The 23,499-nt window shown below is 35.2% G+C and overlaps 1 protein-coding gene across 1 annotated transcript; it reads left to right on the top strand.

Annotated features, from left to right (window-relative positions):
• The first annotated feature begins 292 nt into the window (after positions 1 to 292).
• On the top strand, positions 293 to 4,559 carry LOC139849782 (uncharacterized). The gene is made up of 5 exons (XM_071839406.1): positions 293 to 394; positions 955 to 3,265; positions 3,344 to 3,661; positions 3,742 to 3,841; positions 3,927 to 4,559. Exons 2-5 carry the CDS (start codon positions 2,715 to 2,717, stop codon positions 4,557 to 4,559), a joined length of 1,602 nt encoding a protein of 533 aa, XP_071695507.1. The 5' UTR covers positions 293 to 394; positions 955 to 2,714.
• The last annotated feature ends 18,940 nt before the right edge of the window (positions 4,560 to 23,499 follow it).

The raw sequence follows: 23,499 nt of genomic DNA, 5'->3' as shown, positions 1-23,499 counted from the left end.
AGTGAATGGTGCAAAAACTCATTACATTCGATCCTATATTTATACTATAAATTTTACTGTGCAGTTAGGTGAAATAATAATACACCCGTGATCATGAACATAGTTTGTCATCCACTCTATGTCTTTATCATAACAATTATTATATTATTATTATTGTTCTTGTTATATTATTATTATTTTCACTCATCTATTTTCACTCATCTATTGCTTCATTAAATCCCATAAATTGTTTAGCGTAAATTAATGGTGACATGTAATGTATTATATTCATATTAATTAATGGGTTGTTTATGATATAAAGAAAATAATTAAGTTGCAAGTTTCAAATAGCCCTAATTGATCGATAGGCGAGAGTACGTTCTCCATTCCCACCTTCTCACCGGCGAATATCTATGTAAGTACGGAGTACTATGTTGTGAAATTCTTCTAATTTTAATCTTATTCATAGCTAAGTATTTTGCTAATTGCACAATATAATACTAATTGCACAATATTATGCATGTCAAGTGTTATTATTTAATTGCTTTAATGGCACACTTATGTTTAGCTTTAGGGGTTTAGGTTACTTAAGGTATTTGATATGATTAACAGAATAGTTAAAGTTTATTAAAGGTACCTAAAGTAATAAGCTGATTCTAATAAGCTGATATGATTTTTAGGTTGTTTTTGCTTCACGAGTTAATTTATTTTCCTATATAGTTGAATATGAATTCTATTATATCTGATCTTTCACACTTGTCAAATAATTTTGTGAGAATTCGTTAAGTTAAGTTGTATGGAGTATTACAATGAAAGATGTTTGCATTTGCAGTCACTCACATAATATTTTATAAAAGCTAATTCTACAGCAACTTGATTACTCCGTACTTTTTTTTTTTTTTTATAGATTATCTTTGCTACAGTTGGAATTTTGTGACTCACAATAACAATTTTTAGATTTGGTGCTTGATGGAGGTACCCCACACAAAGGAAACGTTGCTTGTCAACAAGTTTTACACTAATATAGTGTTGGGCGAAGTGACTAAGAGTAATATTTTAAGATGAGAACTAATCGAGAATGGATGTATAATAGGCATATAGAAGGAGGCAAGTACACTAATCCAGACTTTATTGCTGGGATTATATCATTTGTGGACCATGCTTGTCAACAATCATCTTACATGAATAATGATAAAATAAGGTGCCCTTGTCTTATATGTCAAAACTGAAAGTTTCTATTACCAGAAGATGTAAAATTGCACCTTGTGAAGAAGGGGTTTGTAAAAAACTACTATCAATGGGTTTGTCATGGGGAGCCATATGTGGGATCGAGCTCTACGCAATCACACAATGCCTCAGATATTAGAGATGAGCAAGGGTCAAATCCATATCGCAACATGGTTATAGATGCAATTGGTCATGATATTAACCCACTCTTCAATGAGGATGAAGTCGAGCCACCAGACGCGAAAACTCAAAAGTTATATGACTTGCTTCGTAAAGCCGATGAGCCCTTATGGCAAGGTTGTTCAAAACTCTCACAGTTGTCAACTATTGCTAGGTTGTTAAACATAAAGTCAGAGTCTAATATGTCGGAGAAGACATTTGATGCCATGTTACAACTATTCAAAGATGCATTACCATCTGAAAATAAGTTGATTAGTAGTTTTTATGAAACAAAGAAGTATGCGGCTGATTTGGGCCTCCCGTGTGAGAAAATTCATTGTTGCATTAATGGTTGTATGTTGTACTGGCGTGAAGATATTGACAAAACAAGTTGCAAATTTTGTAATCATCCTCGATATAAACCAAGAAAGAGGGGTGTGAAAAAGAGCAAAACTGAAATACCACATCAGGTTATTCATTATTTTCCTCTTACACCTAGGTTACAAAGGTTGTATGCTTCCAAAGTCACAGCCAAACATATGAGGTGGCATGATGAACATGAAAAAGTAGAGGGTGTCATGGTACACCCCTCTGATGCTGAAGCTTGGAAACATTTTGATCGCACAAACCCTTCTTTTGCATTAGAGACGCGCAATGTCAGGTTGGGGCTATGTACAGATGGATTTCAACCATTTGGACAGTCTGGAAAACAATATTCTTGCTGGCCCGTCCTGGTGACACCATATAATTTACCCCCGTGGATGTGTATGAAAGATCCTTACATTTTTTTGACCATCATTGTACCTGGACCAAAGAATCCCAAACAACGAATTGATGTTTACCTACAGCATTTAGTAGAAGAATTGTCGACCCTTTGGAATGGTGTAAGAACATATGATGTTTCAAAGGAGCATAATTTTCTCATGAGGGCAACACTTTTGTGGACCATCAGTGATTTTCCAGCTTATGGAATGTTGTCGGGTTGGAGTACAGCGGGGAAAAAAGCTTGTCCATATTGCATGGAGAACTAAAAAGCTTTTAGTTTATCCAATGGTCAAAAGGTTTCATGGTTTGATTGTCATCGTCAATTTCTTCACCAAAATCATCCTTTTAGACGTAATAAGAATGACTTCATAAAGAATAAGGTTGAATTTTCTACAGCTTTATCAACATTGACAGGTGAAGAAATTCTCAAGCAAATTGATGATTTCGAATTGAAGAAAGTTACAGAAATTGGTGGGGTGGAAAAAAATGCTTCCGTTTGCAAGTTGTGTGGGTGGAGGAAGCGGAGCATATTTTGGGATTTACCTTATTGGAGTACAAATATTATTCGTCATAATTTAGACGTTATGCATATTGAGAAAAACGTTTTTGAGAACATATTTGAAACAGTGATGGATATCGAAGGAAAAACAATAGATAACGCAAAAGCAAGAGAGGATATAAAGATTTATTGCAAACGGAAGGATTTAGAGAAAAACGAATCAATGGGAAAATATCCAAAAGCATGTTATAGCTTAGGGAAAAAGGAGAAAAAGGTTGTGTGTGATTGGGTTGCAAAACTTAATTTTCCCGATGGGTATGTTTCAAATATGTCGAGGTTCATTGACATGCAGAAGTACAAGCTTTTTGGGATGAAAAGTCATGACTGTCATGTGTTTATGCAACGATTGATCCCAATAGCTTTTCGTGAATTATTGCCGGTCACAGTCTGGAAAGCTTTGATTAAAGTTGAGGACATGTTGAGACTTAATGAAGATATTCCTGTTATTTTGTGCAAATTGGAAGGAATATTTCCTCCTAGTTTATTCGACTCTATGGAACACCTACCTGTACATTTAGCTTATGAAGCAAGAGTTGCAGGGCCAGTTCAATATCGTTGGATGTACCCATTTGAAAGGTGCGTGCAAATTATTTCTTTCCTACTTTCATTGTTCATATTATTTGATGTATTTAAAACTTAATTTCGTCAATGTAGATATCTGGGAAAATTGAAAAAGAAAGTTACCAATAAAGCTAAGGTTGAAGGCTCAATTGCCAATGCCTATTTGATTGAAGAAACATCAATGTTTTGTTCACATTATTTTGAGCCCCATGTTAGCACAAAGATGAATGTAATTACCCCTCGTAACGATGATGGTGGTGACGTGGAACAATGTGACGGGAATATCTCCATATTTATGTCTCCTGGTAGATTATCGGGAAGCCGAAAAAAAAGACGGTTAATTGATCAGGAATATGATGCTGCAAGGATATATGTTTTACTAAATTGTGTTGAGATTGAAGAATATGTCAAGTAAGCATCATATTTATTACAAATTTTGTTATTTTTATTATGTAAATGTCTATGTCTGTAATATTTTTTTTCTTCTGAAGAATTTTTGTTGAAGAGAAAAAGACGAGTGAACCAAATTTAACTGATCAACAAATTGAGAGTAGGCTACATAGTGACTTTGCAAATTGGTTTAAAATTTATGTGAGTATTGCAACTCTTATAGTTCTACCCTTACTAATAATATGATTATTAATATTAACTATATTACTTATATGAATAATTATAGGCACACAATTCAAACAATGTTGATAATCGAATAATCAAGGATGTTGCTTTAGGTCCTTTGAGAAATGTGACTACTTACCCAGTTTATTTTGTTAATGGGTATAAATTCCATACAAGAGATCATGGTTCGAATAGATCAACCTTCAACAGTGGGGTATGCCTAAAAGGTTCTAGTTATGGTAATTTATCAAGTGATTATTATGGTATTTTAGTTGAGATTGTGCAACTGGAATATCCTGCCTTACCTATTAAAAGTGTCGTTTTGTTTAAATGTGATTGGTTTGATCCAACTCCAAATGTTGGGGTGAAGATTCATAAGGAGTATAATTTAGTTGATGTGAACCATAAAAGAAGGTTTAAGATGTATGAACCTTTTATTTTGGCTAGTCAATCATTACAAGTCTATTATGCATCTTATCCGACCTTGAGACGTGGTAAAGTCAAACCAAGACCAAATATTGATCTTCCTATAGATAGCATGGCTTTCCAAGATGACGAAGTAGAAGCACATTCGGTTGATGTGGTTGATCAGGTATCAACACCATTGAATGATCCAAGTGGTGTTCTAGTTGATATAGATGATGGCAATGATGATGTGCAGTTTGGAGAAGATGATGATGACACTGACACCTAGCTCTTTTTTTTTTTTAAAATAAAACTCATTTTCAAGGAACTGTACAATCCCATTTTCAACATGCTGGTACTTTTAGTTTCTATTTCTACGGCTTGTTTCTTCATTTTCTACTGCTTGTAAATCCTACTTACTCACAGCCTCACAGGTACTTTTGGTTTCTATAGCTTTAATACTTGCAATTTCTTAGATTTTATATTTGAAGATTTAATGTATTATTGTACTGGATTTGATTGTTAATTTTTTTGCTCCGTTTATCTTGTTCAGGATAAAGCATATGGTTAATTGATCTGACGATCCATTGTAAGTAGACAGGTGAAATTGTTATTTTTAGTTTCAAAATAAATTTCATATATCTTTATTACTATACCTTAACTAATTGTTTTCTACTAATATAGTTCCTATGATTCAATTATTAGATTCTGAGGAATGGTGTTAGTCAATGTTTGCGTCCCCATCACCTGAGAGTTCAAAAAAACACTCTTTCCTTTTTAACGAAGAGCTGGTTTTGCTGATATTGACATGTTGACTTTCTCAAGTCAAAGATATAGAACAATTTTATATCTTGGGATTGTTGGATGTTTATATGAATTGGTGTGAAAAAGTTTAAGCAAAGATATTGGTGACTTTGACTTATGGATTATATTCAGGAACTGAGTATTTAAATCTTCTATAGTTTCTATTAAAATACTAAAATGATAATGTCATAATAATGCTTTAATCCTTCAACAAAATAAATCAAAAATAAAAAGAAAAATTCTTAGAGATTTTGATGATGTCATTAATACTAATTAATTACATTTAAAAAATTTAAACCGAATAAAAAAAACAATCGTCGCTCAAACTTCCATACACTAGGGTTCGATTAAAACTCCTCTGCCTCCCTTCTCCATTCCGCCGCATCATATCTCTGTTTCAATTCATCTTCATATCCATCTCATGATTTCTTTAATAACACACAATATGTATAACCATTAAGATTCTTTATAATGGTAATTGCAATTGAAATTATCGACAGATTCTTTGTAAAGAATCTTCTTGGTAATTGCAATTATCGACATACGGAGATGAAGATTCATCCTTTTCGATTCTTCACAGGTATGAAAACTAAACCCATTACATTGCATGGATTAATTGATTGTAATATTGTTGAAGATAGATTTTTATGCACACAAACTGTTTGATTTTATGCCACAATGTGTAGGTGTGATGTTTGATTGAAAATATCGATTCCATCAGTTACGATCGACTGCCGAAGTTTATAACGATCATAATCGATAATTTGGTTCGATTATTAGGTTTTATGGCAAATTCTATGTAAAATTGATGATATTTTTAAAATTTCGGTCTTCATTTAATTGATTACAATTTTAATTAAATAATGTTTTAATGAATTTGAACTCAGATATGAAGCTTATTTTAAGTCAGTTTTTGAAAATTGTATTTGGAAGCATACAGGCTAATGTCATTTGTCAATTCAAAGTTTCAAACTATGGTACACAAACTGAGTTACATCATGTGTTTGGTGTATTCTAATACGTTTTGGTGACTTCAATAAAGTGCAGGTTGAACAAATCTCTAAACATCATTAGGTTGTTCAAGTGAGGATCATGTCCTGGTATGAAGTTTTCAATTACTTCAGCTATTGATTAAATATACATGTATATTCTTGTGTGTATTTTATATCTATATGTATATACATGTATTTATATTTTTTTCCTTATTATTATACCCTCCATGTGATATCTATTTTACTGAAGCTTTCTTTTATATGATTTTGGTGGTGTCTATATTTTTCAGGGTGGAGCACATTTACATGGGTAATAAAGATCTGTTATATGAGGTATTTTCATTATGGAATTGAAATGCTCTTTTTCAGGTAATATATAATTGATTTTTGAAGTGCTCCTTTTGTTGAAGCTTTCTAGAGATTAAAAAAAAAAAAAGCAGCTATATGAGGTATTCTCATTATATCAACAAGTCTTCTTGATCTTAATTTTGCCTTAAGTCTTCAGTTTATGTTTATGTGTTAGAATTCTTGCTAGATAATTAGTGATTATTTTATGTTCATGTAAATTGCTTTGTGTAAGGGGAGGATGTGCTATTACTGGTCTCTATCTAGAAGCTTTAATGGTTTCATTTGCTTGATGTAAACCAAACCAAAATGAAATGTTTTTCATTGAGGTGTTGACTAATTGAAAATATATTTCACTTTTGAGTTCATATAATTAGATAATTATAATTGACATCAGTAGTTGTTCTTTTCATCTAATTGAAATCATATGTTTGTAAGCATTTTCTTTCTTTTTTTAACCTCAGGCTTTGACCAATCCAATAGTCATGTAAGTGCAACACCATCACCCTGTCTCCCTGCTTAGAGTGGGCGTTAGTGACCCATTTCCTTGAATCGGTTGATCTGGGTTTGCTTTATCGTAAATGTCTCAAATACACTTCGAAATCTTATGTTGAAAAGATATTGTAGCAAACAGAACAAAGTTGACAGATTGACTGCCTTCATGTTATTACACATGACAGGCCACCCTTTTATTGATTAATTACAAAAATTGGCCATGTACTATTGTAATATATATGCATGGGTTTTATGTAGTTTTCGTTGCCTCTTCTGTAAGGAGTAAAGGATGCTATAACTAATAACCATATCTACGTGAAGATCAACTTAGTGGTTTCTGCATCCCAAAAAAAAGAAAAAAGAAAAAAAGAACAAAGAGGTGAAGGTCTTCAACATTAACCTCCTTATTGTTTACCGGAGATCTAAAGGTACGTTGCTATATCAATCAATTTTGTTCATGGGTCAGTTCATGTTCTTATTAATTGAGCTCTGTAGGTGCACATCTTTTTCACAACCGTGGAATGCACGGGCTCGAAAAATAAATGTTGTTTTTTGCTTGCTGATTGTGATAAGCCCTACAATTGTTTTATTTTTTAGTCCTACAGTTAGTTCAAACAACATTAGTATTTTTTTTCTAGCTGATTGTGATAATAAGCCCTATAGTTACCTTTTTTTTAGTGCTACAGTTAGTTCAAAACAACATTAAAGGTGTTTTACATGGTTATTCACTATAGTTTAATAATTTCTTAACAATATATAATTTGTACTTGATATATATATATATATCCTTTACTTATGTTAAATTGAACTTCGCATTGTCAATATGTTAGTTTCGCTAAATTATATTAACACTATGCCATAGATACCTTAACAATTTCTTAACAATATATAGGGTTTTAACATATGCTTTAGTTGTCGTGTTTTGTATGTTCAGGGTCTTTAAATATGTCTTAGTAGTCTGGAGCAGTAAAGAGATTTATGTAGGTTTGAAATTGAGATTTATGTAGGTTGTTTCATTTGCATATAAGATAGCAGTGGTTTAAAACTGAGATTTATGTTAGTTGTTCTTTCATTTGCAGATAGAATGGTTTAATTTCTCCTGGAGTAAGCTGTTGTAACTGAACAAACAAATGCAAATAGCACGTCATTACAAGATAAGTGAAGTCTTTAAGTAATACAGTAACTATCTTCCAACAATACATGCATGATTTATTTTACCGATATCACTACTTATCATTTAATAATTTTTTTTTAACTATTTTTCAACTTTGTTTTATAGATACCATAGGGGTTTGTTCGATAAATGTTGTGATTACCAAGTTTATTCTATAATTACTTTTCTTATTCTTATACGGACCATTATTGATTATTGTATTATATACTTGAATTTTTTATACTTGAATTTTTTTTCCACTAAATAGCAATGTTTGATAAAGAATTTCAAATATGTACTATTATACATTTACAAACTTATCATATTATATATACATACATTGCATTTATATAACATTACTTAATACTTAGCTTTGGAAACACCGCATTAAACGATAAACGTTGTTTAATTCAATAGGATATATGGATCATTGATTATATTTACATTCGCTTGATACTTAAAATTTAAGAATTCAATTGTTTCATTTAAAAAAAACCCGTGGTTCCACGGGTCCTTTCACTAATTTATTAATATTTATCGAATGAATGGATATGTGAGTTTGTTTAACTGTTCTAATTTATTTATTACTCTCATATATGAGTTAAACACCATGTATATATATATATATATATATATATATATATATATATATATATATATATATATATATATATATATATACACATATATATATATATACATATATATACACACACACACACACACATATATATATATATATATATATATATATATATATATATATATATATATATATATATATATATGGGCAAGATCAATGGGGAAGTAACCAATCGGGGGGAAGCAATTTTTTTTTTTCGCCATCAAGATCACACGAAAATATGAACATTTAGAAGAGACACTTCGTGATGAATGTTATTATTTAGGCGGAAAAACGATCGACAAAAATAACATTCAAGATAATATTGTTCGTGAAGAATATGAACGTTTTTTTTCCATGTTTTGTGAAGTAAAATTTAGCCCGATTTAGAGTTTAGGGTTTAGGGTTTGGTGTTTTGGGTTTATTCCATAAACCCAAAACACCAAACCCTAAACCCTAAACTCTAAACCGTTCTTGTTAAAAACTCAATCTAAATCCTAAATCTAAACCCTAAATCTAAACCCTAAACCCTAAATTTCTAAACCCTAATATCTAAACCTTATAAACCCTAATATCTAAACCCTAATATCTAAACCCCAATAGCTAAAACCTCAAAATACGCTCAAAAACACGATAATTGTTATATATTACTTCTTCAAGCGTTTTCCCGCCAAAATAGAAACATTTATCACAAAGTGTCTCTACTAAATGTTCATATTTTCATCTCATCTATAATGTTCGTGAACAAAGTTTTTTCAAAAAACGAAAAAAAAAAGTTTTTGCTTCCCCTCGTTTCCCCCCGAATGGTTACTTCCCTCTTGATCCTACCACTATATATATATATATATATATATATATATATATATATATATATATATATATATATATATATATATATATATATATATATGCATATAAACTATGTAATTAAAAAATTCTCGAATTTCTCTGTTTTTTGTGGTTCTCGTTTGAACATATATATATTCAAGAAATCACACACACACACACACACACACACACACACACACACACACACACACACACACACACATATATATATATATATATATATATATATATATATATATATATATATATATATATATATATATATATATATATGTATGTTCAAACGAGAACCACAAAAAACAGAGGAATACGAGAATTTTTTAATTACATAGTTTATATGCATTTATATTCAATAAATCACAAATAATGGATATATCATTATCCTTTCAATAATGTTCGTCCGAATTCAGTGTAATTAACTGGATTGGGCAGGGTTTCCTCCTGGGCAACATAGATGGGGCGGGTTATACAACTGCGGGTGATGAACGCGTAGGTGGTTAAGTTTCCCATTGATGATCCCGCCGGTTGCTCAGAAAAAAAAATTTGTAAAAATTTTGGGTTCTTGTAACTCAGAGACTTAATAAAACTTAACCAACACACAAATTTATTTCATTTCAGGATTGAAGTTTTTCTAATTTTTTTTTATAAAGTTTATTTTTTAATAATAATAATAATAATAATAATAATAATAATAATAACAATAACAATAACAATAATAATAATAATAATAATAATAATAATAATAATAATAATAATAATAATAATAATAATAATAATAAATGTGTAAAAATACTATTAACGAAAACCTATGGTTCTGCATACATTGTCATAAAAAATGTGTAAAAATACATAAACTTTTTAATATATTAAATTATTACATTAATTATTAATTATATAAATTAAACAAACTTTGACCTTGGGACACGACAGCTAGATCCCTCTCCTTTAGATATTATTCCACCAGACTTTTTTTTTTCTTCTTAAACGGGGTTCTCATTGTAAAGAATAAAGACGGTAATAGGACTTAGTGTACAAGATGATGATGATGATGAGACGATAGATGTGATCTTTCATTTTTCATCTAGCTAGTATTTATAACAAAGGGGTATCTCTGACCATGATTTATAACATACGTATCTATAAAAAATAACTAAAAGAAATAAGAAAATGTGTTTGGTTGTATGTTTCTTCTGGACTTCATGTTTTGTTGAAGTGCTCATTTGTTTTAATAGTTCTATTCTTTACGAAATACTAAATAAATAAAGAAACATGTAATGCGTCATAGTGTAGGGACATAGTCTTTTTGTGGGTATGTCACCAATCACCATTGTCTACTTGGAAACATTAAAAACCATTAGGTATTTATGGAAATGTTAAAAAAATCATCGAGTATTTATGGAAACATTAAAAAAACCATCGGGTATTTATGGATACATTAAACATATTGTATTGACCTTGTTTATACCATTATGATTATAAGCAACCTGTAAATTTCTGTACATATTATCGGTTAGGACCAACCTCATAGACTGATTATTGTCTTCTCTAAAATTATTCATGTTACGATGTTTCTCAAGAAAACACCTTGGATAACCAGCATTTACTTGGACTAAAGACGATGTTTCTTATGGCGATACTATTAACGAAAACCTGATTCTGCATACATTGTCATAAAAAATATGTAAAAATACATAAAATTTTTAATATATTAAGTTATTACATTAATTATTAATTATATAAATTAAACAAACTTTGACCTTGAGACACAAATGCTAGATTCCTCTCCCTTAGATGTTATTCCACCCGACTTCTTTTTCTTGAACGGGTTTCTCATTGTTAAGAATAAAGATGGTAACATGACTTAGTGTACAAGATGATGATCTTTCATTTGTCATCTAGATGGTATTTATAAAAAAGTGGTATCTGTGACTATGATCTATAACATACGTATATATAAAAAATAACTAAAAGAACTAAAAAAATGTGTTTGGTTGTATGTTTCTTCTGGAATTCATGTTTTGTTGAAGTGCTCATTTTGTTGTAATAGTTCTATTCATTACGGAGTACTAAATAAATAAAGAAATATGTAATGCATCATAGTGTAGGGACATAGTCTTTTTATGGGTATGTCACCAATCACCATTGTCTACTTGGAAACATTAAAAATCATCGGGTATTTATGGAAACATTAAAAAAACAATCGGGTATTTATGGATACATCAAATAAATTGTATTGACCGAGTATTAATGTAACACCCCAATTATTTTAAGTATCATTTAATGGTTATTATTTAACTAGTTTTGGTTAAAAATGAACTATTAATGTAAAGTTTCAAGTGGTATCAGAGCAACTTAAAAAAACTTTATATATATATATATATATATTAAAATTGTAATGAACTATAATATTAAAGAGTATATTATATTAGTATATTATACCTTATTTATACCATCATGATTATAAGCAACATGGAAATTTGTGTACATATTATCGGTTAGGACCAACCTCATAGACTGATTACCGCCTTCTATAAAATTATGCATGTTACTTTCATTGGTTGGTAATGTTGTCTCTAGAAAATATCTTGGATAACCATCATTTACTTGGACTAAATACGATGTTTCTTGTGGCGATACTATAAACGAAAACCCGATTTTGCATACATTGTCATAAAAAATGTGTAAAAATACATAAACTTTTTAATATATTAAGTTATTACATTAATTATTAATTATATAAAATAAATAAAATTTTGACCTTGAGACACGACTGCTATATCTCTCTCCTTTAGATGTTATTCCACGCGACTTCTTTTTCTTGAACGGGTTTCTCATTGTAAAGAATAAAGACGATAATAGGACTTAGTGTAAAAGATGATGATGAGACGAGAGATGTGATCATTCATTTTTCATCTAGCAAGTATATATAACGAAGGGGTATCTGTGACCATTATCTATAACATACGTATATATATAAAAAAATAATTAAAAGAAATAAAAAAATGTATTTGGTTGTGTTTCTTATGGACTTCATTTTTGTTGAAGTGCTCATTTGTTGTAGTAGTTATATTCTTTACGAAGTACTAAATAAATAAATAAACATGTAATGTGTAACATCCTCAGATCGGGCCTAGAAGTAAGATGACCATTGTGCCCTTATGCATATTTGTGCGATTATTTATGCCTTTATTTTATTTATATGTGTAATATTATTTTATTATTTGGTTAAGACCAGTTTGTGACAAGGATCACAGAACAGGTTCGTTTATTTAATTTGGACTCCGTTAGGGCAGTCAAATTAAGTACGAAAGTTATCAGATAACTGGTATATACCCGTGTGTGATGGGGTATGGGATAATAACCCCAATTAAGTGTATTGTACTGCCTTTTCTCTCATATTTTCTCCACTTATCTAGAAATTTCCCCAAAACACTCCCGTACTCACTTCCTCTTCAATCTCAAACCCTAAATTGCTAATTTGTGTTCTAGAGCTCAAATCATTCATATTATCTGGTTCTTTACAGTTTACTGAATCTTTTAAGGTAAGAATCATAGTGTATCAAGCTTTAATCTTTGTGAAATTGAGGTTTTTGTGACAAGTTTGTGAAAAGTGGGTTTTAGTGTCAAATGGGTTGATTTTGATGTTGTTTGTGTCAAAATCTTGTGGGTTTATGCTTATTGATGTTTAGTGTAGTCGATTTGGTCAGTTTTGAGGTAAGAAACGAGCTCTAGAGCAAGAAATGGCGAATTTTGGGTTAAACCCGTAGCTGTGTTCATCTTCTTCATCAGATGAACACACTCAGCAGAGTGTCTCTTGACACTCGATCGACCGTGTAGACGATCGACCGGTTTAGTGACACACTCGACCGAGTGTGTCTGAGTTCTGACCAGATGATTTATTTTACTCAGTCGGCCGTGTGAGTGGACACTCGACCGAGTGTGTAGAAACAGTCGACCGACTGTGTGAGTCAGTCGGCCGTGTGTCTTTGAGGGCAGAATATTTTACCAAGTGTTGATGTCTAGCCGTTATGCTGCCCGCGTGAATTCTGATATTCAGGATGTAAATTCTGAAAATGCATAAGTGTAAGTAGACTTTTTAGTGGCGCTTTTTGTGACTGATTTCTGAACTGTGTTGTTTTGTGTTAACAGACAGAAACTAACTTGATTTGCCTTATGTTCAGGTGATAAGGATAAGGAAGCCGCTCAGTGATAGATCATCTGAGCTAGTTGCTGGTATTCGGTGAGTGGGTCTATCTCCGGATAGAGTATTAAGTAGCTGACACGCTACTTGTTCAGACTCTTTACATTTATGTTTATATACTGTATGATTACCATGTGTAGTTAGATATTGCCATGCCATTTAGGATGATTGCATGAATGTTTATCTGTGATCTTATGTGCGCACTGTTAGTTAGATACCAACCGAGGCGGCAAGGTTGGGAACCCACCGAGGCGGCAAGGTCGGGTTGATGTGAGGTCGACCGTGGTAGCCTGGTCGGGTCATGATGTTACTGATTGTTCAGTATAGCATAGAAGGACGCATGTGTTGCGTCTGGACTGTTATGCAGTGGAATCAGTAAAGCGGGCTATCAGTAGACTGTAGCTTGATCAACTAAGTCGTGTGCTTGTACAAGCCGCCGATCCTCATATTATCAATGGTTGTTATATGCTAGTTCAGGACGTTAGCATAATTGTGACCCTTGCATGTTCAGTTGCTTATGCTTGGTCTGTTAGATAGTATCCATTCACTTAGCTGCGTGCTAACTCCCCCACATTTACACCCATTGCAGGTTTAGGTACTGCAGATTAGGATGTGTGTTGCGGACGGGCGGAAGACATGTTTGACTATTAGCTGAACTATGATGTTTTATGATTTTGAAATGTTTTATGTAACACTGTCATTTTAAAATTTTGATTTGATAACTATGGTTTGTAATTGTTAACTAGGGTTATTTTGGTAATTAAATATACTTCCACTGTGTTTTAAAAAAAAAATCAAAATCAAAAATCAGGGTGTTACAACTTGGTATCAGAGCGTTGTTTAGCAGCAAGTACGTGCGCGTATTTGTTCCTAAACCCTGAGATAAGTCAAACATGTCCGTAGGATGGGGGCTAAGTGAATATAGGATGTTGTGCATGTTAGTGTTTAGTAAACTAACAGTTATCCACTAAGCTTTTGTACGAGTGTTTTGTAGCACAGATGGCAGATAACAGGGATGCGAACGCTACAAACCCGATCCACCCCGAAACGTTCAGTGCTCCAGATGTGGAGGATGAGGTAGTAGTTTACGAGGCTGATTATGTACATGAGCTTGAAAGTAAGCTTAAAGAAGCTCAGGAAAAGATTACTGAACTTGAGTTAGCTAGACAGTCGGGTAATGAGGATACACCGCCAGGTTTTGCTACTGCACAGTCGCATACCGTACCACAGATAAACCAGAACCAGTACCAATACCCATTACGGAACCAATTCCCTCAGCACATCATGCCACCACAGATTAATTACCAATACCAAAATCCCATGATGATGAACCAAGTTCAGCCATCTATATACCAACAACCATTCCCACAGCAGCAATTCCAACAATAATACCAGCCACCAAAGAGATGTACCTTCAAACAATTCAGGGATTGTAGACCTTCTCCTTTCTCGGGAAGTACTGATCCAGCCGTGACTCTCAATTGGTTACGGGAGGTTGAAAAGGCATTTGATGCCTGTCAGTGTGAGCCAGAATTAAAGGTGACTTATGCGAGCAGATTGTTGAAAGATAGAGTAATGGTGTGGTAGGATTCTGTGATAGCTAGTGTCCCTCCAGAGCAAGTTAAAATGATTACTTTGGAACAATTTTACGGTAAGGTATTTGAAATTCGATATGAACAAAATTAAGATAGAGTTCCTAGAAATGCGGATGACGTCGCAGATGTCAATTGATGAGGTAATTGAGAAGTATATGGACAACTTGAGGTTTGTGCAACAGTGGGTGCCGGATGAACAATCAAGAATCCAGCATTTTGTGAATATGATCTTGCCAGAGTATAGGACCTTTATAAGGTCAGCACCGACATTATCTCAAGATTTTGTGATGGCCAAGATGGTTGAAAGTGATGTTAGAGTAGCAAGGGGTATGAACTGGGGAAATGTGGTGCCGCAGGGTAGCCAGGCTACCAATCAGTCAAGTTCTAAGTCAAAGAAATCATTTGGGTTTAGACAAAAGGGTAAGGGTAATCAAGGTGGTTCAGGTATAGGTTCAGGTAAGAAAGAATGGTGTAAAGGTTGTAAGTCTTCAAATAGTGGTCAGTGTTTAGAGGTAACAAGAAGATGTTTAAGATGTGGAATGGTAGGTCATGAATATCAGGGGTGTTCCTTCAGGGAAAATGTCTGTTGAAGTTATCATCAGCCGGGTCATCGCTCAGCAAGTTATCAGGTGTCTAAGGGCGCAAGTTCCGGGGCAGGGTCAGGGGCGCGTTCGGCATCTGTCGGGGGTTCCACAGCCTCAAGTGGACAGAAGAGAAAGAACCCACCGACTGCAGAAGCTAGGGCCTTTCTGATGACCGTTGAGGCCGCAACTAATAATTATGATGTCATAACTGGTATGTTCTTGATCAACTCAATACCTGCTAGAGTATTGTTTGATTCGGGTGCAAATAGGACGTTTATGTCTATAGATTTCTGTACTAAGTTAGGGTTACCTGCTACTGTACTGCCTGAGCCTGTTAGAGTAGAGGTAGCTGATGGTAAGACGGTTCTAGTCACAACGTACGTGTCTGGAGCAAGTATAGAAATTGATGGTAGACCGCTTGCTATGTACTGTTTAGTGTTGCCTATCCCTAGTTTTGATGTAGTATTAGGGATGAACTGGATGAGCCTACATAAGGCCCACATTAAATATGATTAGAAGATTGTGACTTTTCGTTTGACCGATGGAACCCGTATTGTGGCCCGAGGGGAACGAAGTGGGTTCAGTTTTCCATTGATTTCTATGATGAAGGCAAAGAAGTCACTTTCTAAGAGGTGTAAGTCTTTTATGGCTTATGTTATTGATGCTAAGATAGAGAAGAGGTCTGTTACTGATATTCTGGTGGTTTCAGAATTTCCTGAGGTGTTTCCTGATGAGTTACCGGGGCTACCGCTGGTAAGAAAAGTAGAGTATAAGATTGAGTTGGTTCCAGGAACAACTCCAGTAGCTAAGGCTCCTTATAGGTTAGCACCTTCTGAAATCAGAGAGATGATGTCTCAGATACAAGAACTGTTAGACAGGGGGTTTATAAGACCAAGTTCTTCGCCGTGGGGTGCACCGGTGTTGTTTGTAAAGAAGAAAGATGGTTCTCTGAGAATGTGTATAGATTATTGAGAATTGAATAAGAGGACGGTTAAGAACAAGTATTCTTTGCCTAGAATCGATGATTTGTTTGATCAGCTGCAGGGTGCATCGTATTTCTCGAAAATAGATTTTAGATCCGGGTATCATCAGGTTCGGGTTGCAGAATCAGATATACCAAAGACAGCGTTCAGAACTAGATATGGGCATTACGAGTTCTTGGTTATGCCATTTGGGTTAACAAATGCTCCAGCAGTCTTCATGGATCTGATGAACAGGGTTTGTAAACCATATTTAGATCAGTTTGTAATTGTGTTTATCGATGATATATTGGTATATTCAAAGACATAGGCTGATCATGCGACACATCTTCGATTAGTGTTAGAGTTATTAAAGAAAGAGCAGTTATACGCTAAGTTCTCGAAGTGTGAGTTTTGGCTTCGAGAGGTACAGTTTCTGGGTCATGTTATCTGTGAGGCAGGTATTAAAGTGGATCCGTCAAAAGTAGAAGCGGTAATGGGTTGGAATTCGCCGAAGACGCCGACAGAAGTTAAAAGTTTCTTGGGTCTTGCGGGTTATTATCGCCGGTTTATAAAAGATTTTTCTAAAATAGCGGGTCCGTTGACCAAATTGACCAGAAAAGATGTAAGCTTTCGATGGAGTGACCAACAGGAACATGCCTTTCAGACTCTGAAACAGTTATTGTGTCAGGCTCCAGTGTTAGCATTGCCAGATGGTTCAGATGACTTTGTGGTTTATTGTGATGCGTCATTTGCCAGGTTGGGTTGTGTACTGATGCAGAGAGATAAAGTTATCGCGTACGCTTCTCGTCAGTTAAAGACACACGAACATAACTATCCGGTTCATGATTTAGAAATGGCCGCAGTGGTATTTGCATTAAAGCTTTGGAGACACTACTTATATGGTACAAAGTGTGTGATATGTACAGATCATAAGAGCCTCCAACATATTTTCACACAGAAAGAGCTGAATATGCGACAGAGACGGTGGATAGAACTTATTAAAGACTACGTGTAACGACCCTGGATTTTCCAACGTTCATTTATTGATAATTATTATTATTAATACGTGTGATTAAACGAATGTATGTTATTACATTTACATGGTGCCATGATTACCTGTACTTGACTTTAAATGCCCGGAACGTCTTTGTGACACACGAAACTTTCACGAATAATATTTTTAGAATATTATTTACATTCATGATTATTTATTATTAGTCATTTTTAATTAACCAAGGTTAGTGGTTAATTACTTGGGCTTTATGTATTTAATTGCACCCTTACTTGGACTTGGGCCTTTAATAAATAAACTTGGACTAGTAAGCCCACCCTACACTTATTATGGACTTGTAAGCCCATTCATTATACTAGTATTACATTAGACATAAACTTGTGTTAATTAAGCTAATTAAGGGACAAACCTTTCAAGCATGCAAGACCATACTCCCATGCATTTAACCTTACTATCCCATTCTAGCATTCACCCTTCTTCCAAGACTTGAAAGCAAAATTTGACTCCCCCCTTTTACCACTTAAACCGTCGGCCACATTGTGCACAAGAGGGGTATCATTTTCATTTTTTTGTTACTTGTATACTTGCAATTCACTTTCTTTTACACACACAATTCAACAACACTTCTTTCTCTCTTGTATTTGCTCTTTTATTCTCTCTAAAGCTAGTAAGTAGCAACAATATTTTCTCTTCTTTTTACCTTATAAAAACCGAACCAAATACCATCATCATCATGATATTTCTTACTTGTTTAATTACTTGTAGTTTGTTAGTTGTTATTCAAGATCAAACTTATTAGTTTGCATCTCCATGAATCTTGTTTTTCTTCACTTCTTTTGTTGATGAAAATCAAGAACAAGAACTCAAACTTGTTAGTTTGGAGTTCTACATTTAAGTGTTTCAAAAAGTTCATAAGATTTATAAATTTCTTTCTTTGTTTTCATGTTTGTAGACTTAAACCCTAAGATTCAACTTTGTCTTGAATCTTCCTAAGTATGACACAAACATGAAACATAATACTTATAGATCTAGTTATTTTCTTCATTTATGCTCACTTTAAATTCGTGATTTCAAGTTCATAAGTTTTATAACCTTCCTTATGTTTATGTTTTGTAGACTTGAACTCTTAAGATCTAAACTTTGGTTTGATTCTTCTCAAGTATGAAACAAGTATAAACATAATACTTGTAAATCTAGTTTATTTTTCTTCATTTATTCTTACCTTGAATTCGTGATTTTGGATGTTTATGGTCAAGTAATTTCTAGTTAATCTTGATTATTATTCTTGAAACTTTGTAAATTCAAGACATAGGAGTTTAACTTTCTAGTTACAACTTCATATACTTGTGTTTGATTTAACTTAAGAACTATAGATCTAGACTTTTGAGTCTAGGATCTTCAAGATCTAACTAAGAACTATGTTCTACCCTAAGATCTTGTTTACTTAAGTTTAATTCCAAGTTTGTAACTTATTATAGGTTTTAAAGTTCATGTATATGTTAGATCTAAGACCTTGATGCAACTTTGGTTCATCAAACTTCATACAACTCTTAAGTGAGTTGTGCTTCATGTCTTAGACTTGCACATGGGTTATGATGGTCAAGACTTGGTTAAGATGATGTAGATACATCAATGAGTTGTACACTTGAAGCTATATGCATCAAGGATGAGAACCATGATGAACATCAAGCACCAAGACCACCGGAACCCTTTTAAACTCAATGTTCTGTCCAAAACCTACTGACCTGATGATTCTGGAACAGACCAGTAGACCTGGGCTCTTCTAACCTCGATTTTTAGATAGAACTTTTTGAGTAGATAACTTTTCATATAGGACTCGTCTTAATCCGAGTTACGGTTTAGGATTTATGGCCCTCCGATCGTTACTATGTCCTTTAACGTTGTGCAGAAATTTCTGACCTACTCGTACTTAGACCGTCGTCACGGTCAAACCAAGACGAGTTTGCTTCTGTAAATTTTACCACACTTAAGGGACTCATAGACGGAGCCATGGCCACTGGTCTCACCTTAATTCAGTAAGGGTAGAGGCCGTGGTGACTGACTGAAGTCAGACTTTGTTGAAAACTACTTTCATAAACAAAACTTACTTTACGCCTTTTGTTTGATGATGAATGATGATGACCCTTAAGACCTTAATTACATACTTTTAAACCTATTAAGACGATTTACTGACTTAGTACTATTTGACTTAGGTTGAGGACTTCGGACCATTTACTGCACACCTTTCCCGACTACTACTTTACCGCTACATATCATTGTGAGTTATAGCATTCCCTTTTTACTTTAACTTATTTTAGGAACTGAGAATACATGCGGATTTTATGTTTTACAAACTAGGCACGAGTACTTAAACTTATATATGTGTGGGTTATATAACGGCAGAAACATTCCCTTTAGCTCGGTAACGTTTAATCATTGGTTTATGAACCGGTGAACGCGAATCTTAGATATGGATCCATAGGGTTTGACATCCCCACTCGGGCTAGTCGCGCTAGCAGTCAACGAGTGTTTAATACTTCGTAAACATACGCACTCGCCAAGTGTACTTTCAGGGGGTATTTTAAACGTTAAGTTAGTTACCAAGTGCCCACGGTTAACATATACTTAATCATACTGTTTTGAAACGCTCTTTGTAGCACTGAAATCTCGTGGCCTACCTTACATACTGTTATACTTAAACTATAGCTCACCAACCATTGTGTTGACGTTTTTAAGCATGTATTTCTCAGGCTCTTGAGGTTGCTTCCGATGTGTACTAGTCGTGCTGTAGAACCCGCTGCTTAGAGTTGTCCACGCATGAACTACTTTACTTTGCATTCAAACATTCGTACTTTTGAACTATGACTTGTAACGACCATTGTGGTCACGTATACTTATTATTTGCTTCTACTTAGTGAAGCATGCTTTTGAAATGTAAAACATTTGATGTCGGTTATGACATCAGCTTTTTATCATGAATGCAACTTCTTTAATTACAGCATATAGTACTTAACCTTGTAATGATCCTGTTGTTGATGATTCGTACACGATGGTTTTGTACGGGGCGTCACATTTGGTATCAGAGCAATGGTTGTAGGGAATTAGGTTGCATTAGCGAGTCTAAGACCGACCCGAGTAGGACTCACTAATAGGACTAATCTACAACTTGCTAGTTTACTTGTTTCCGCTGAATTTACTGCATGCTACTGCTTACTTTTTCCGCTATATGCCGTATGCTACTACATGATTTCACTACTGCATGATGCTACATGTTTTCGATTGCATGCTACTTTCATACGAATTACTGTTATTGCCATGCTAGTTCCGTTATACATGATTTAAACTGTTGGCCTATTATTTGCTTGCTTTATGACATACTGACATGGAAAATTTATTTTTCCTTGTTCAGATGTCGGATGTTCCACCTGCTGGCATTTCGGGCAGTACAGACTCAGACCCTACCTACTGCTACACCTGCTGCTGCTACTGCCGATACACCGGCCCCGACACCCACTAGTGATCCCGGCGCTTCTACTTCCGGAGCTGGTACTAGTGCACCTGCCCCAGTGTCTGCTCCCGGACCCCCGAGGTCACAGCCCCGCATTGGTGGTATTGAGATCCCCGCGGAGTTCGGGGAAGGGCCGTTTCGTAACCACATGCGCACGCCTTACCGACGCACTCCCGACAGACGTTTAGTCGTGATTCCACCAGGCAGACACCGACAGATGTTGGCCGCCTTCGGACGCTTCGGATTACCAGCTCAGCCACCAGTGTCACCACCACATGATTCGGATGACTCATCATCCGCCGATTCTTCATCATCAGACGACTCCAGCGATGATGAGGATCCTGCTGATAGACCTATTCAGGCACCCTCCACCCCGCCGAAGAAGCGGTACCGTTTCGACGACACCGTCATTACAGGGGTGAATAGAGGTCGTGCTTTTACTGATGCTTTTGGCCATCTTCGTAGGGTTACTGCTCGTAAACGAGTTGTGCCATACCCTGCCGACCCACAGATACGTAAGGTCCCCCGTTACGTATTGACTATTCCTGGAACCGTACCACCTAGATTTAGATACGGACCACTTACATCTAGGGACGTACCGTCTACATCTGGAGCCGGACCATCTACATCAGCACCACCGGCACCACCCGCCCCACCTACACCGCCTGCCCCACCAGCTCCCTCTAACGAGGAACTGATGAGGGAGGTTGAGACTCTCCGAGCTCGAGTCACTGAGCTCGAGGAGCAGTTGACTCGAGGAGCAGTTCACCCGCCTTCACCGTAGGACCTTGTATTTAGATTTCATGATGTAATCTAGACATAGTTTCATGTATTTCATATGTATTGTACGAACTTATTCAGATGTATGAAACTTATTATTATTAATGAATGGAACTTTGCATTATTTAATTCTTGCACGATATTCTATTTACATTGCTGTACGATGATTCTGTGGTATTTGTACCTAGATGCATTATTTAATAACATGTGATGTTTTGATTCCACGTTGGTCACTATATACTGTATTACTACTACTTGCATGCTGGATTTTGACTTGGGTCAAAATTTTTGTTTAGAATACCATGGCTAATGGAAGAACCACACCTACCGCCGCCCAGATTGAGGACATGATCAGCGAACGGGTCGCTGCAGCCCTAGCAGAAAGAAATCTCCAAGCTCCACCGCCACCACCACCAGTTATCCCACCCGTTCGAAATGGGTGTACATACAAGGAATTCCAGAGCTGCAAACCGCATAACTTCAGCGGCACCGAGGGACCAGTTGGTCTCACCAGATGGTTCGAGAAACTTGAATCAGTATTCCGAGTTAGCAACTGTTCGGAGGATAATAAGACCAAGTTTGCATCTTGCACGCTATCTGACGGCGCGCTAACGTGGTGGAACATGTTAGCTCAAGCAAAAGGGATTGATGAGGCGTATGCTACGCCTTGGGAAGAGTTTAAGTGTGCTATGATTGATGAGTATTGTCCAAGAACCGAAATTCAGAAGATGGAAATTGAATTCATGCAGTTGAAGGCCGTAGGGAATGACCTTAACAGTTATAATCGTAGGTTTTTGGAGTTAGCATTAATGTGTCTGACCATGGTCACCCCCGAATTCAAGCGCATGGAGAAATACTTCTCGGGACTCCCTAAGTCCATCAAAGGAAATGTCACCTCATCCAAACCATCGAATGTTCCCGAAGCAATGCGCATGGCGCATACTCTCCTGAATCAAATCATCCTTGACGAGCCGGAGAAGGCTAAGTTTGAAGCCGATAGTAGTGAAAAGAGGAAATGGGACAACAACCATAACAACCACAGCAACCACAACAACAATAACAACAACAGGGGTAGAAACTATGATCAAAACCCGGCGAAGCGACATGAAGGGTTCAGGCAAAACAACAACAACCCTAACCCCAACAACAACAACTCCAACCCGAACTACAAAGGCACGCTACCACAATGCAAGAGGTGCTACAAGCACCACACTGGGTATTGTAATGCTGTTTGTGAGAAGTGCAAGAAGAGCGGGCACATCGGTAGAGACTGCAAGACTACCACGATGACAGGGAGGCCGAACACCAACGGGCCGAAAAAGTGTTA

Source organism: Rutidosis leptorrhynchoides, chromosome 5 (assembly GCF_046630445.1).
Source record: "Rutidosis leptorrhynchoides isolate AG116_Rl617_1_P2 chromosome 5, CSIRO_AGI_Rlap_v1, whole genome shotgun sequence".
In the NCBI taxonomy this organism is placed as follows: domain Eukaryota; kingdom Viridiplantae; phylum Streptophyta; class Magnoliopsida; order Asterales; family Asteraceae; genus Rutidosis; species Rutidosis leptorrhynchoides.
The sequence above is the reverse complement of the archived record's forward strand: the minus strand, read 5'-3'. Positions and strand labels throughout refer to the sequence as shown.

Excerpts from the sequence above, each read along its gene's own strand:
- LOC139849782 (XM_071839406.1), top strand. The coding sequence starts at position 2,715 with ATGCATATTGAGAAAAACGTTTTTGAGAACATATTTGAAACAGTGATG. Across the intron at positions 3,266-3,343 it reads TGGATGTACCCATTTGAAAG|ATATCTGGGAAAATTGAAAA; the intron begins GTGCGTGCAAAT and ends TCGTCAATGTAG. Across the intron at positions 3,842-3,926 it reads CAAATTGGTTTAAAATTTAT|GCACACAATTCAAACAATGT; the intron begins GTGAGTATTGCA and ends GAATAATTATAG.